Below are 16,620 nucleotides of genomic sequence, written 5' to 3' on the forward strand. Positions count from 1 at the left end.
AGGTCCAGACTTCTTGCCCATTGATTTGTGCACCGATTTTTCCACCCTTTACTGAAAGCTGGCTATATTCACTGGAAACCAGGAAGCTAGAACCAAACCAACAGGCATTCAGTGGAATCCTACTGGACACAGGTCCCTGGGCCAAGCCCAGGGTTACAACCAGGAATCGATCAACACTGGGTCTGAGAATAAAGAATAAAATGAGAGGAGAGGCTGATGAGCACACCTCCACTCAGTACCTGGTGCGCATCTCCCGACGGGACGATGTAGGCCTGGATCGGTTCTGTCACATACTCCGAGTTCCTCATGGCTTGTCTCAGCTGCCGGAGCAGCTCAGAAGTGATCTTTGGAGGCATTCTGCCGCCTGCAACAACAGGAGAGTCTGTTCCCGATCCAGCCTTCCCCACGCAACTCAAAGACTACTCCATGACAACTAAACGGAGCCCGTGGCTGCTCCCAAGTTTTAGTCTGTATGAATAAAACATCCATATTCAGGTTTCTGTGTAGACATAAGTGTTCAACTCCTTTGCGTAAAACCCAAGGAGCATGATACTATAAAGAATATATCATATATTTAGTTTTATAAGAAACTAACAAACTGTCTTTCAACCTGACTGTACCAATTTTCAGCCCCACCATTAATAAATAAAAATCCCTGTTGCTCCACACCCTTGCCAGTATTTGGTGTTGTCAGTGTTTTGGGTTTTTCCAACCCATTTTTGAAACAAATAGAAAATGTTTTACTTAACCCAAAATGTTCTGTTGTACATGCTCTAAGTAATGGGGTTACAGGGAGGCTATCGTACGTCAGGCTATCTTCAAGGACTAATCCCCTGACCCACTGCGACTTGTACCCTGCGAGGTATGAAGCCTTTTCTGGTTCTTTTTCTTTAACTTTTTCATCAGCTCCTTTCTCCTCCATCACCAGCACCTTCGGTTTCCATGCATCAGTCAGTATGATTACTTGCAACAGAATCCCCTAAGAGGTACCAGACTGATCTTGGGACTCACTGAAAACGTGCCCCATTCAAACAAAACCTGCAGCAAGGGCAGCTTCAGCCACAGGCTTTGGGGCTCCACCTTAGCAGTCCCCCAAGGAAAATAGTACCCAAAGAGAGAGTCTCTAGATATGGTCCTATTCCCAATCCAAACATGATCATGTTCCTTGCATTACAGCTGCTTCTGAATACTTTTCCGAGGAGTATCCTTCATCCGATGTCCTGAGCCTGTTGTTTCTCACCTACCTGAGAAACGGGGATTGGAAGTATCAGGATGACCTAGGTTCATGTGTCAGCACCTCCACTCAGCTCAAAAGGAGGCCCCTTGTGACCCTCATAAGCTGGCCAGCATCTGAACACTTTATTCTGACAACTTTCAGGAGCTTCAAAATAGATGTAACGTGTTTCCAAACCATATTTCTGAGTAACAACATTCTTCGAGTCAAGTAAAAATGTAGACTTCCTTTGGAGTAGTATTTCAACCTTGACTGCATATTAGAACTACCTGGGGAACTTCTGGTTTAATTAGTCTGGAGCACAGCCTGGGCATCTGGAATTTTAAAAGGCAAATGTATGATAGAAGCCAATAGCAATTTCTTTCAAGATCATTAATTTCTTTATAGAATCTGGCTTCTATGTGGACCCATTCTGAGTTAAGGACTTAAAGGCAATGACTGGAGTGTTTATAGCATTGACTGTAGTATGTGTCAAAATTATCAATACTAATTTCATCAAGAAAGTCAACAGAACCAATGGCAAGCACAAAATTCTCAATTACAAACTGCAAATCATCAAAGGCAATAAGGAGCCAACCAGAGACATCTTCTGCTTCCTGGTACCACAACCCACCTCCTCACCACCACATTCTGCCCTTCACCACCATGTCCCACCTCAAGATCATACTCCCCCACTTGACAGGCCTCCAAAAATCATCGGTATCATTAGCGTGACTCTTCTACAGTGGAATTTTCACACTTCCCTCCGCAATGCCACCTGCCCCATCACCACCCTTAACATTCCTCCTGCTCCTTCCTCCTCAGCCTCCATGCCTTTCACATTGCCTGGTGTCCTTGGTCAGATACAGCCACTTCTTTGTCAGCTGTAGCAGACAGTGAAAGAACTCCCAATATTGCAACCAAGAGTTAGGATGGAGCAGTGACAGGGACATGCAGCAGCTGAGACAATGTGCAGTGGCAGTGGAAGCATCTACGGCCAGAATAGATACAATGAACAAGGTGTTGAGACAGCTGTGGCCACAAGGACCATAGGCCTTGAAAACAACTGACTGGAAGAGCAGATAGAGCTGAGAAGGAAACAAAGCTGGTGCAATTATAAGACACAGCCACTGAGGTGGCAGCAGCTGAAAAGGCACTCAAGATGGAGAAGATGAAAGGCGTGGCTGGTGATCCTCATAGAATAATTTCTATAAGGATTAAATTGGTTACTACATGTAAGGCCCTTAGAATCAGTGCCTGGCACATAGCAAATGTTATGTGCTTGCAATTATTAGTTACATGCACAATTAACTATGACAACAATGTGATAAATGGTACAACAGGTACATATACTGCTTCTCCTTAAAGCAGGGACCATGTCATCTTTATCTCTGAATCCATTATCTAGCCCAGCACCCAAAACACATGTGCGCACACATGCTCACTCAAAGATGGCTGAATGAATATCACAACTTTGTATCTTTGATCTTTTCAGTTCAATATAATAAACAGTAACAAACCTTTTGTGAAAGATAGCTAGGATCTTAGAAGATGCCCTATTATAGCATCTGTCCATTCCACATCCCATTACTTTTCAGAAGTGTCAGAAGCAGCCAAGAGCCAATCAGGGCATGCAGGGAAGTGGAAAGCCGGGAGCAACACACCTAGTCCATGATGTAACATTAGCCCATACGCTGCCAGGGTTTTTAAAGCATGCTTGAAAATGAATGACTCGTTTTAGTCTCTTGCATATGTGGGTCTGCTTTTAGAAATAAGTTCCTAAACCTTCCACCTTTATCACAAACAGGACTTCTGACTCCTTGGAAGTACATGAAAAGCACACCCTATTTAGCTTGCTAGGTGGCTGGAATTTAATGTGACAACTTGTGTGAAAGCAACACGTGCACTGTGTGAAAAGCAAGGCCTGCAGCATGTGATACATTGTAGGAGCTGAAGAAATAGAATTTGAATCTGGACCTGAAGCACTGGCTGGGATTCCCACAGGCCTTGTTATAATAGAAGGGGCTGGTTTCTCCAACTTCAGCACCTTAACATGTGCACAGATGCGAAGGCGCTCCTCCAGCATTAATAGCTTTAGAGGCGGTGTTTTGTTTCTCTGTCCCACCACTGAGCAAGGGCCAATGGCTTTACATATATTAGTGGTTAATTCTCACAATAATCCTCCAAGAGAGATTTTACTATTCCCACTTTTCAGATAAAGGTACAGGAGTTAAACACTTGCCCAGGTCAACTGGAATCATTAGGAACTGAGACCCAGGTCTATCTGATGCCCAAGTCCATGTTCTATTAAACCAGGGGTCCCCAAACTTCGGCCCGCGGACCATATGCAGCCCCCTGAGGCCATTTATCCAGCCCCCGCCTCACTTCCGGAAGGAGCACCTCTTTCATTGGTGGTCAGTGAGAGGAGCACGGTTCCCATTGAAATACTGGTCAGTTTGTAGTCCGGCCCTCCAACGGTCTGAGGGACAGTGAACTGGCCCCCTGTGTAAAACGTTTGAGGACCCCTGTATTAAACCATACTATCTAGGTAACCCTAACAGAAGCTCTCTTTAATTATTTTAAGACCAAAGGCATCAGAACAAGTGGGTTCCAGTTTCCAGCTGGGATTGCAACCTCAGACTACTGAACTCCCTGAATCTCTATTTCTTAATATATAATAAAGTGGCTCAGTGGATATAGTGTCAACCTGGAACACTGAGGTCACCAGTTCGAAGCCCTAGGCTTGCCTGGTCAAGGCACATATGGGAGTTGATGCTTCCTGCTCCTCCCATACTTCTCTCTCTCCTCTCTCTCTCTCCTCTATCTCTCTCTCTCTCTCTCTCCCCTCACTAAAACGAATAAATAAAATCTTTAAAAAAAAGAATTTAAACAGGTATTTCCTGCCTGCTTTAAAAAAAAAAATTCTCCTCAACCTTTAAATTTGATGGTTCTATCACTTTTTCCCTGTCTTTACTTCCCCTTTTTTCCACTCCTTTCTCCCTCCTCTCCTCCCTCCTAATATAGCACAAAATGTGTTGCATACGTACATATATATCTTTAAAGAAATAGGATCAGTACAATTATAGCACTGATCTTTTAAACAGAGATTAGTCATGGTATCTTATGTGCTTCAAGGGACCCAAGGGATCGATTTCTCACACAGCTACAAGGAAACACTGTGGTTCTCCTGGGTAGTCCACAGGCAAGCACTGGCTTACATGGGCTAAAAATACAGAAATGCATCACTTTCAGAATTCAAGTTTCTGGCAACCCAACAACACAGTTAACATTCTGGGGAGAAACTACAGTCCCAGAAATTATTCCTGAAAAGATTTTCCTGAATGCACATTCAATTTATAAAGCACAGAAATACAGGGTGGGGGCAAAAGTAGGTTCACAATTGTTCATATGGACAACAATACAAGAATTAATGCATATTAATATAAGAATAAACTCTGTTTCACCTGCTCACAACTGTAAACCTACTTTTGCCCCTACCCTGTATATCACAAACATCTCATTTCATAATCAGAGATGAAAACTGAAAGCTAACCTTGAGGGTACTCAATGAAGGATTATAGTAGAGATTAGAAAAACTGGACTAGGACTTCTTCCAGTAACAACCTATCACCACCATAACTACCCCTGAAATGGGAAATGCAATAACTTTAGTTCTCTAACTTACTACACTAAAAAATGTAGTTAATACTTCCCAACAGTAGCCAAATTACCCAGGAAGCCAAGAAACAAAATGGGTTTTAATTTCCAGATATATATCTTCCTACCCCACTATCATCAATTGTTAACCCCTTACCTTCTCTTTTCTCCCACCTTGGGGTCGAGGCAGGGGCACCTAAAATCTTTTTGACATCTTCCATCTAGTAAAAGGCAAAATTATTACCTGTTTCCATACCTGAGTCTCCTGAGTGTATCACCTCGTTGGGTTCAATTATTCTTAAATTTTTCAACTGAAAATCCCGGTGACTCGCCCTTGAGGAGAAAAAGCACAGGATATTGCAGACTTTGACCGCAGTAAACGTGGCAAGCCTTAGTCAGAGAGGCCATCAACTTCACTGAGTAATTCTAATTCATGCGCCCAAAGAACTCTTACCGGGTTATCAGTGACGAAATAAATAAAAGCCTCAACTGAAACCTGCAGATAAGACGTGACCATGACAGGTAAACCTTCTAGGGCCTTGTAGTTCATGAATTCTCTTCAGCTATGTCTAATCTCCTGTTTAACTAGGATAAAAAGATTTAATTTGCAATGATTTTATCACATACACGTTCTTGGTTCTTTTTCAGATTTGTCTGTTCTTTCTTCATGGTGTTCTGTTCTTTCACTGTGGTTTCTATTTATTCTCTTAGCTTCTATTATTTGGGGCCCTTACTTTATAATTCATTTCAGACTTTCCACTAGAAAGCCTGGGGATAGTAACCTTCAAATTTGCTGATCTACTGGCTCTCTCCTAGTGGTTCATTCCTTGTGAGTTCTATAATCATTTAGGAAGAGTTTATCTTCAGTAGAGACTATGAAAATGAGCTATGTCCTGGATTGTACAAGCATTACTGTCACTGTTGTATGCTTTAGAGACTAATTTTTACTTGAACTTCTTAGCTAGGAGATCTGCACACAAGTCTCCTGTCCCCATATGAGGATAGTCTGATGCTCTGGACCCCTGGTATGAAGGCCTATAGCATTCAATAACCTCCCAGGGCTCAGCTTACCAGCAAAGTTCCCCCAAAATTCAGGCTTTAAGTTCCACTAAAATTCTGGTACCTGAGGATTTCTCTTTCAAGTCCATTCAGTCAACAAGTATTTACTGAGAATCTTCTATAATCCAGGCCTTATTCTAGACACAACAGTGAACAAAATACACGACATCTCTGGTCTCAAGAGGTTTACATGGGGGTTTCGTGGGGAGGGAGGTTACAAGGAGGAAAGGAGAGGAAAAGAAAGGCAACAGACACACAACAAGAATACAGTGTGTCCAATAGTGAGCATGTGTTCTATGAAAAAAAACTGGGGCAAGGAGAACAGAGAGTCAGAGAAGAAGGTTATTTGATATGGGGTTTCCAGGCAAGGATTCTATGCTAACAGATAGCATTTTATCAAGGACTAAAAAAAAAAAGTGAGGGCTTAAGCCCTGTAGATGTCTAAGAGAGTAACAATCCAAAAATGGAGCACAGCAAGAGCCAGGGCACTGAGGCAGGAGTATGCCTGGTGTACCAAAGGAAAAGCAAGAAGGCCCATGTACTGGGAGTAAGCAGCTAGGAGACAAGATCAGAGAAGCAACAAGGTGCCTATTATAGGCTACAGAAAGGGTTTTAGATTTTATTCAGCTATGAACTGAAAGGAAATTTGGTTATAACTTTACCACATTTTGATGTGTCAGTAGAGGGAGAGGGGTCCACATTAGCTCAGTCCACCATACAGCCAGAACCAGAAAACCAGTCATTTTCACCATTCACTCAAGGTCTGCTCTCAGATACCTGCTACTTTAATTTCATTGGACAGAATAAGATGTTCTTTATTGGGGGAACCATATATTCTTTCATTTAAAAGTAAAACATCTCAGTATTTCTTATAAAGACAAATGCAAATATCCTTAAAAAAACACTAGCAAACTGATCCAGTAATATATAAAAAGGATCTTACACCATCACCAAGTAGAATTTATTCCAGGAACACAAGATCGGTTCAACATACAAAAAAATGACATAACACACAATAGCAATAAAATAAAGGACAAAAACTGCATGATAACTTCAATAGAGACAGAAAAAGCATTAGACAAAATCCAACACCCCTTCATGATAAAAGTACTTAATAAACTAGAAGAGAAATTCTTCAACTTAATTAAGAATATTGCAAAACCCATGGCTAACATCATCCCTAATGTTAAAAGGCTGAATGCTTGGGAGGGGAGACGACTGGCTGAGTGAGGTAGGAGGAAAGATTGAGCAAAAAAGTACAAAAAGAGAAAAGAGAGAAAAGAAAAAGCTCGTGGACACTGACAATGAAGTGGTGACTCAGGGGAGGTGAAGGAGGGTATGAGGCTCTAAATGGTGATAGACCGAGACTTGACTGGGTGGACACACAATACTGTGTACAGAAGATGTGTTGTAGACTTGTGCACCTGATACCTGTATAACTGTGTTACCCAGTGTCACCCCCAATAATTCAATTTAATTAACTTTTATTAAAAAGGCTGAGTGCTTTCCCCTTAATATCAGAAACAAGACAGACATATCCACTCTTGCTATGTCTAGTCAACATTATACTAGAGATTCTATCCAGAGCAAGTAAACAAAAAATTGAAATAAAAGATGCTCAAATTAAAAGTAGTAAAACCGCCTGACCTGTGGTGGTGCAGTGGATAAAGCGTCAACCTGGAAACACTAAGGTTGCTGGTTCAAACCCTGGGCTTGCCTGGTCAAGGCACTTATGGGAGTTGATGCTTCCTGCTCCTCCCCCACCCCTCTCTCTCCTCTCTATAATGAATAAATAAAATCTTAAAAAAAAGTAGTAAAACCATTTGCAAATGCATCATCTTGAATACAGAAAATTCTAAAGAATCTGAGTTAATAAATTCATCAAGAATGCAGTATACAAAATCAATGTACAAAAATTAATATTAATATATCTTGAAATAAACAATCTAAAAGTGAAATTAAGAAAAGTTCAAGGCCCTGATGGGATATATCAGTTGGTTAGAGCATCGTCCCAATTAGCAAAATTTGCAGATTCAATCCCCAGGCAGGGCACATACACAAACAGATAATGTTTCTATCTCTTTCTCTCTCTCTCTCTCTCTCTCCCCCTTCCTCTCTCTTTAAAATTAATAAATAATTTTTAAGTTTAGTTACAGTAGAATCAAAACAATAAATACCTGAAAATAAATTTAACAAAAGATGTGCAAAGTTTAAACTCTGAAAACTACAAAACATTGTTGAAAGAAATTTTTAAAAAACTAAGTAAATGAAAAATCATTCTATGTTCATGGATTAGTAGACTTAACATTGTGAAAAAATAGCAATACTCCACAAAATAATCTACAGTCAATGCAACACCCATTAATTCCAGCTAGCTTCTATGCAAAAATTGACAAGGAGATCCTAAAATGCACATGGAAATGCAGGAATCCAGTATAACCAAAACAATCCTGAAAGAGAACAATATTGGAAGAGTCACTCTTCCTGAGTTCAAAGCTGATAAAACTATAGTAATCAAGATAGTGTGGTACTGACAGAAAGATAGACTTCTAGAACAATGAAGTAAAATTGCTAGTTCAGAAATAAACTCTCACATTCATTGCCAATTAATTTTTGACAAGTGTAACAAAACCATTCGTTGGAGAAGAATAGTCCTTTCAACCAATGATGATGTAACAATTGGAAAATATAAAGTTTAACCTCTGCCCTCATACCATATAACAAAAATTAACTCCAAATAGATCATAAACATGTTTTCTTCTGAGAAAACAAGAGATAAAACTGCCTGTCCTTGGATTAGGCAATGATTTCTCAGATATGACATCAGAAGCACAACAAAAGGAAACATTACTTGGACATCGTTAAACAAAAGACTTGGATGCGTCAAAGGATATCATCAAGAAAGTGAAAAGACAATCCATAATAAAATGAGAAAAAAATATTTGCAACTCATTTACCTGGTAAGAGTCTAGAATACAGTGTATATAAAAAAAAACTATTACAACAACAGAAAAATACCCAATTTTTTAAATGGTCAAAGATTATAAATAGAAAATTAAATGTCTAAGATATATAAATGGCCAGTAAACACATGAAAAAAATTTCAACATCATTATTCATTTCGGAAATGCAAATCAAAGCCACAATGAGTTACCACTTCACATCCACTAGGAAGAATATAACTAAAATAAAAAGGACAGTAACAAGTAAGGGCACCAAAAAAAAAAACCAACAAGGACAAGGATGTGGAAAAATTAGCACCCTCAGATACTGCTGGTGGGAATGTGGCTTTGAAAACACGAGTTCCTCAAACAGTTAAATACAGAGTTACCCTATAATCCAGCGGTTCCACTCTTAGGTGCGGAAATCAAAAATACAAATCCACATAAAAAGTTGTTCACAAATGTGCATAATATCCAAAAAGATCAAACTTGCTCAAGGCCTCACAGCTATCTGGCGACACAGCTAGTCTAGAACTCGAATCCAGGGCTCCCACCTGCACTCCGTGTTCTGCCCCTTGCCAGAACTAAACCCTCTCAGCATCCTACAGCAGTAGTCCCCAACCTTTTTGGGGCTACGGACCGGTTTAATGTCAGAAAATATTTTCACGGACCAGCCCTTATGGTGGGCCGGATAAATGTATCACATGACCAAGACAAGCATCAAGAGTGAATCTTAGACGAATGTAACAGAGGGAATCTGGTCATTTTTAAAAAATAAAACACCGTTCAGACTTAAATATAAATAAAACGGAAATAATGTAAGTTATTTATTCTTTCTCTGTGGACCAGTACCAAATGGCCCAAAGACCGGTACCCGGTCCGCAGCCTGGGGGTTTGGGACCACTGTCCTACAGTACCTGGAGGTGGGAAAGAGGCGCGCAGAGAACTTCCTGTTCAATCTTTGCATAAGATGTCTACGGCACATTTTTCTCCCTCTCTTATTAAAGAAATCCCAGCAAGGTTCTTGTTCCCCTAGCCCTTCCCCTAGCCCATGATGAGAATCTGTGGTTCAGGATGGGGCAAAACAAGGACCACCTAGATGCTCAATCACAGATGGTGAGGTGTGGCAAGAATAGAATGGAACAACAAGGGAAATAGGTGATGTTGTCTTTGCCTACCCAGAATCCATCTCTTCTTCTTTTGATGAGAGCACCTTGGTTTTCCTTTTGAGACTGTCTCTTCACCATTTTCAGTCCACAGAGTTGAGATGAGTCACCTTCCAAGGTCTGGGATCCAAGCCTAGTTAATCCATCCCTCCAGCCACAATGACTGGTTCAGGGATGGTCAAAAGGACCAACTCAGTCCCGGAGAATCAGAGCTGAGATTTCTGCTCCAAATGTTAAAGTAAGAAGGCTCTATTTCACTAGGGCTGTCAGTCTAGAACTGTCATTACCTGCTCTAAGGAAAGCCTGCCTATCAATAAAGCCAACACTGAAGAATCAGAGCCAACAGATGTGAAAGAGAGGGAATGTGATGCCAGTCTACTGGACTCAGCTGCACTAGAAGCCAGCTCAACCCCTTTTTACCTAAGTCAATTCGAGTTCAATTTCCATCACCTAAACCAGTAGTAGTCAACCTGGTCCCTACCGCCCACTAGTGGGCGTTCCAGCTTTCACAGTGGGCAGTAGCGGAGCAACCAAAGTATAAATAAAAAGATAGATTTAACTATAGTAAGTTGTTTTATAAAGATTTATTCTGCCAAACTTAGCAAAATTCCGACATAAAGTATTGGTAAGTAATTATTATATGCTTTAACTTGCTGTAATAACTCTGCTTTATAAATTTTATAAAGTAAAGTTACTTCCCTACTTTATAAATCACCATTACTGTGGAATCAGTGGGCAGTTAGAAAATTTTACTACTAACATAGATACAAAAGTGGGCGGTAGGTATAAAAAGGCTGACTACCCCTGACCTAAACTGAGTCATTTTTACACTGAGTGGTGCTCAAATTCTGCCACTAGGGAGGTGCCTGAGCGAATGGTCTCCCTTTTCTCTGCCTCTCCATGGCCTCTTGTGTAAGGTAAAGAGGTTCTATCAGCTGATGCTGAAAGACCCTTCTATGTTGTAATTCTACGAACCCAGCCAAGACCACCTTGGTCTCAAAGGTTACTTCTGCACCTAAAGCCTAATTCATCATTACTCGCTTGCCTGACTCCATTTCCGGCATTTAACACACAGGTAGCTCTTTCCACGTGTGGGTCTGACACACCTCACCAGGCTCTTCCACAGGGCAGGCGTGGTTCTTATCCCTAACATGCTGTCGCAAGGCCAAGGCCAAGTCCAAGTCAAGGTCGGCTGGAGATCTGTCCACTCACAAGCTCACAAACACAAACACCAGCCATGGTCTGTGTTCAGCAACTGAGTCTGGCCATGCTGCCAAGCGTGTTCATTTCCATTTCAACTGGTTGGAGAATGGTGACTCCATGTGGACCTCCAGGGAGTTCGGTGTCTGGGCCTCGTGAACTCTGACCGTCTCTCTGTCTCCCACTTTGTTAGCTGCTCTGACCAGTATACCCTGGCTGTGGGGGAAGAACAGGCTGAAATGTACTTAATGTGAGACTGGAGGACTATCCTTCTCACCTCCCTGTATACCGGGAGAAGACAGCTAGTGTTGGAAGTTTCCTGGAGATGATGTCAAAACACCGCCTTACACAGCCTTCTGAAACCGTGAGGGTAGGGAGGGGCCCGCAGTTACCTATCTTTGTCACAGTGTGTGACAGACCAGTAAGTAGAGCGACCGCTTGTGTCAGTGTTGTCCGGGTGTAATCTGGGATTAGATGCCCAGGGTACAGGGGCGAGGGCAGGGGCTCCCCGTAGGAACCTGGGGGAGTGAACTTCCAGAACCAGCGTGGCCTCCCTGCTGGGCCGGGGACGGCGACAGTCACCGCCCCCTGGGGCCGAACCCGGCAGCTCCGGCCGACTCACTCCTCCGGGGGCCGGACTCGGGCTCGGGAAGCCTGGGGGTGCCCGCGGCCCCGCCAGCAACAAACCGGAACTTGCCGGCTGCATGGCTCCCTCCCCCAGCGCTCGCTCGGGGGGCTCCAGCAAGCCCCGGCCTGCGCCCGACCGCAGCGGGCCGCCCGCCGCTCTCCGCCCGCTCGTGCCTGCCCTGCGGACTGCCACACGCGCGCCCGGGCCCGAGGAGCCGCGCGCTGCCCGGACACCGGTTCCCCGGCAGGCTCCTCACCTTACTCGCGGGGCCTTTCTGGAGGCTGCCATTCGGCGGTGACGTGCCCCAATCCACGTGAGGGGTGCACAGACCAGCTGATCACCCGCGGAAGGGATGCAGAGAAGAAGGCCGGCCGGAGCGCACGGGGCAGGCGCGCGCGCCGGGCTGGCCACGCCCCCGCCTGTGGCGTTCGTGGGCGCCGCGGCCCCGCCCACCCGCAGGCCCCGCCCGCCTCTCGGTGTCTGACGGCGCGGTTTCCACCCGTTTCTTCTTGACTGCTGTGAGTTCGGGGGTCGACGCCGAGTTAGCGCGTCGTTTCTGTTCATTTTTCTCACCATTCCCCAAGTGGCACAAGAGCTTTGTCGGTTGAAACGGCTGCGGCACGAAGAGCTGCCCTCCATGAGGGCGAAGAGGAGAGGCATGTGGCCGGTTCTGGAGATTATCTTCCTGAGGTTTTAGAGCTTTCCCCGAAGTCACCTGTCTAGACAGCTTTAAAATCCAACTGCCTACTCCACTTGGGTCGCTAACAGGCGCCCCAAACTTAACGTGTCCGAATGGCGCTCCTGGCCCAATGCACCAACATAAACACGTGCACTACCTGCCTTCACCATCTCAATCAGTGGCTACTCTGCATTTTCAGATACTCAGGCCAAAATCTTAGCGTCATCCCAGCCCCCTCTCTACACCTCAAATCCAGCCTGTCAGAAAATCCTGTTGGGCCTTTCTTCAACACAGATTCCTAATCCTGTCACTTCTCACCACCCCGAGCTTACCGCCTTAGGTCTGTGTCACTACTGCTCCACTCATGTGACTGATAACTCTGGCCTCCCTACTGCCACCAGACAGGCACCTTCAGTCTAGCCTAAACCAGCACCAGGTCGGTCCTTTGCAGTCTGAGATCACGTCCCCGCTCTGCCAAGCACTTGCTGGTGGTTCCTCATTTCACACAGGCTAAAAGCCCTGTGTGATCTGCCCCTAACTTCTGTTCTCACCTTGTTCACTCTGCTCCAGCTGAACCCACCTCCTTGCTATCCTTGAAAAGAGCGGGCACACTCATGCCACAGGGCTTTGGACTTGCTCTTCCCCCAAATACCCTGGTTCCCTTCCTCACCTTTCCCTCGCCTTGCTTTCAAGTCTTTGCTCAGATAACACTTTTTCAATGAGACCTACTCTGACCACCTATTTAAAATGGTAACCCCCGGCCCTTGCCGGTTGGCTCAGCGGTAGAGCGTCGGCCTGGCGTACGGGGGACCCGGGTTCGATTCCCGGCCAGGGCACATAGGAGAAGCGCCCATTTGCTTCTCCACCCCCGCCCCCCTTCCTCTCTGTCTCTCTCTTCCCCTCCCGCAGCCAAGGCTCCATTGGAGCAAAGATGGCCCGGGCGCTGGGGATGGCTCCTTGGCCTCTGCCCCAGGCGCTAGAGTGGCTCTGGTCATGGCAGAGAGACGCCCCGGAGGGGCAGAGCATCGCCCCCTGGTGGGCGTGCCGGGTGGATCCCGGTGGGGCGCATGCGGGAGTCTGTCTGACTGTCTCTCCCCGTTTCCAGCTTCAGAAAAATACAAAAAATAAAAAATAAAATAAAATAAAATGGTAACCTCCCCAACATTCCTAATCCCCCTTACTCTGCTCTAGTTTTTTCATAACACTTATTGTCTTTTTACCTGATTTTAAAAAATCACTTATATGTAATGTAGTTTGTCCCCCCTTATACACACACACACACACTATATATATATATATATATATATATATATATATATATATATATATATCCTTCAATGCAGGAATTGTGTCTGTTTTGTTTAATGATGAACAATATCTGATAGGTAGTAAGTTCTCATGCATGAACGAATGTCCCCAGAATGTGAGGTCCTCAAGGGTAGGGACAGTAGCTCTCTTGTTCCTTGCTATGACCCTGGTGCTTAGAACTGCACCTGGCACAGAGACAGCATTTAAGAAATATTTGCTAAATGAAAATGACCACGTGTTTTGCTTTGACCTTGGTAAAGACCTGTAATCAAATAGATTCTGCTGCCTTCAAGAGCTCGAAATGCTGATGGTTATTGAATAAGCATTTCGACAAGCAAAATTCAGCCTTATAGAAAAAAAAGTATAAAAAAATTAAATGATGCGGAGCCTTGGAAAGCAGCAGAGGTCTGTTCCATTTCCCCAAATTTATGGAGCCAAAAGGAGAGAGCTTGTAAATAAAATGACTGGTTCCAGTCCACATCTGAGAGATGGTGGGAAAGATCAAGTTGTACCAGGAAAAAGATGTCAGAGAGAGAGAGAAGTGGGACCTAGAGGGAACAGGTATTTCATAATCCTGTTGCCTAGAGGAGTCTGCTCAGAATTTATGGCATCTGGCTTTAGTGGAGACAGAGAGAAATACTTGTTGTTCCCTGAAACAGATTTGTAGTCTTGTTGCTATCACTAAAGGTTGAGAATACTGGGGTTATGTCAGGTTCTTCTCATAGCTCTGCAGTCCTCACATGTTTGAAAAGGTAGAACAGTCACACTGACTAACATTTGCTGAGCACTGTGTGCCTGGCCCACAACACCCCAATGAATGAACACCCTCATTTTACTGGTTGAGAAGACAGGTTTTCAGAGATTTCCATTTGCCCAAAGTCAGCACGCTAGTATGTGATGGGGCTGTCGTGTAGGTTCAGGCAGCAAGATAGATTCCTAGCCCCCAGCACTTAACCACTAAATTATATGGAAGGGACACTAGAAGTCACGTCATCTAACCTAGCCCACACAGTGGAAGAAAGGAGGCATCCAGATTCATCATTCATCATTCAAACTCAGACTGGATAGGTTTTAAATGTAACCAGAAATATTAAGTGTGTGGAAACAAGGATTGAATCGTGTCTTCCCAAAGTTCATATGTTGAAGCCCAAACCCCAGTACCTCAAAATGTGATCTTGTTTGGATATAGGGTCATTGCAGATATAATTAAGATGAGGTCATACTAGAGCTTGTCCCTCATGCAATATGACTGTTGTCTTTATAAGAAGGGGAAATTTGGACACAGAGAGAACGCCAAGTGAAAACGAAAGCAAAAATCAGGGTGATGCATTTACAAGCCAAGGAATGCCAAAGGTTGCCCACAAATCACTAGAAACTGGGAGAGAGGCATGGAACAGTTTCCTTCATGGCCCTCAGAAAGAACCTGTGGATGCCTTCATCTTGGACTTTTAGCCTCCACAACCATGAGACAATAAATTTCTGTTTAAGCCACCCAGTTTGGAGTACTTTGTTACAAAAGCCCTAGAAACAATACAGAATGAGTTCTAAATGTCCAAGTGTATGAATCGTGGGACTGTTACTTAAGCCACACAACATTCATTCATTCTCCTTCTGGTTACCATCCTCCTATTTCCCTCTGAGGCTCCATCCTTTCCTCCTTCCCTCCCTCCCTCCCTCATTCCCAGTCTGCGTTCTCTTATTGAAACACTTGGATTCCAGGAGTCCATCATGGCCCAGTGATGAGCCACAGAGAGAGGCTCAGAGATTGGAATGGGACCAGTGCAATGCAATTTTCATGGTGAGTGCTGGAACAGAGCCTTTTTCTCCTCTGACAGGCGAGAACCTGGATGCATATACTCTGAAACTGTTGCCTCTACATGCAACACACAACCTGTGGATAGCACCAAAGCAGCAGAAGGCAGAGCAGAGAAGCAGAGACCTCATAACATGATTTAAGCTCTGAATCCTGCCATGCTTGAAACTAGATCTCCCCCTGGACTTTTCAGATGTCCACCAAAAATTTTGTTTTGTATTTATGTCAGCTTGACATGGATTTTCTGTTGCTTGCAATAAAAAGACTCCTCACTGAATCATTTTAAGTGTGTTTCAGCTGTACATCTGCATTTTCTACATGAAGGTATAGGTATAATTTTTTAATATTGATCATTAGTTATAAACTAAGAAATGAAAAAGTAATTATACAATAAATGTCATATCCCACTTTATGATTATATATGTAATATTATAACTATGTATATACTGATATAGATATGTTTTTAGAATAAAAGGAAAATGGTCCACAAAATATCAACAGTGCTTTTCCTGAGTTGGCAGATTTGAGGCGATATTAATTTTGCTATGCTTTTTGAGGGGTTTCTTTGAGATGCCTTTCAATTTAAAAGAAACTCAAAGTAGTAATCATTTTTCTGACTCTTTCTCCTTTGAAGACAGAATAGCCTGACGAGGCGGTGGCGCAGTGGATAGAGCATCGCACTGGGATGCGGAGGACCCAGGTTCAAGACCCCGAGATCTCCAGCTTGAGCATGGGCTCATCTGGTTTGAGCAAAAGCTCACCAGCTTGGACCCAAGATTACTGGCTTGAACAAGGGGTTACTCGGTCTGTTATAGCCCCACAGTCAAGGCACATATGAGAAAGCAATCAATGAACAACTAAGGTGCCACAACAAAAAACTGATGACTGATGCTTCTCATCTCTCTCCGTTCCTGTCTGTCTGTCCCTATCTATCCCTCTCTCTGACTCTCTCTCT

General features: G+C 43.7%; 1 protein-coding gene across 6 annotated transcripts in view; it reads right to left on the reverse strand.

Annotated features, from left to right (window-relative positions):
* The window catches only part of XPNPEP1 (X-prolyl aminopeptidase 1), a 49,239-nt gene extending 36,974 nt beyond the window's left edge, over positions 1–12,265 (reverse strand). Inside the window, exons 1-4 of one of the 6 annotated variants that reach the window (XM_066239343.1) lie at positions 12,122–12,261; positions 11,144–11,453; positions 5,127–5,203; positions 240–364 (exon numbers count right to left, since the gene is read on the reverse strand). In XM_066239343.1, the coding sequence (XP_066095440.1) occupies positions 240–364; positions 5,127–5,203; positions 11,144–11,190 (249 nt within the window). In that variant the 5' untranslated portion in view covers positions 11,191–11,453; positions 12,122–12,261. Of the gene's footprint in view, positions 1–239; positions 365–5,114; positions 5,204–10,049; positions 10,154–11,143; positions 11,454–12,121 lie in introns of those variants that run through there. The other 5 variants (XM_066239341.1, XM_066239345.1, XM_066239344.1 and 2 more) reach the window with 5 other exon arrangements.
* Positions 12,266–16,620: the final 4,355 nt, after the last annotated feature.

This window comes from Saccopteryx bilineata, chromosome 7 (assembly GCF_036850765.1).
Source record: "Saccopteryx bilineata isolate mSacBil1 chromosome 7, mSacBil1_pri_phased_curated, whole genome shotgun sequence".
NCBI lineage: Eukaryota > Metazoa > Chordata > Mammalia > Chiroptera > Emballonuridae > Saccopteryx > Saccopteryx bilineata.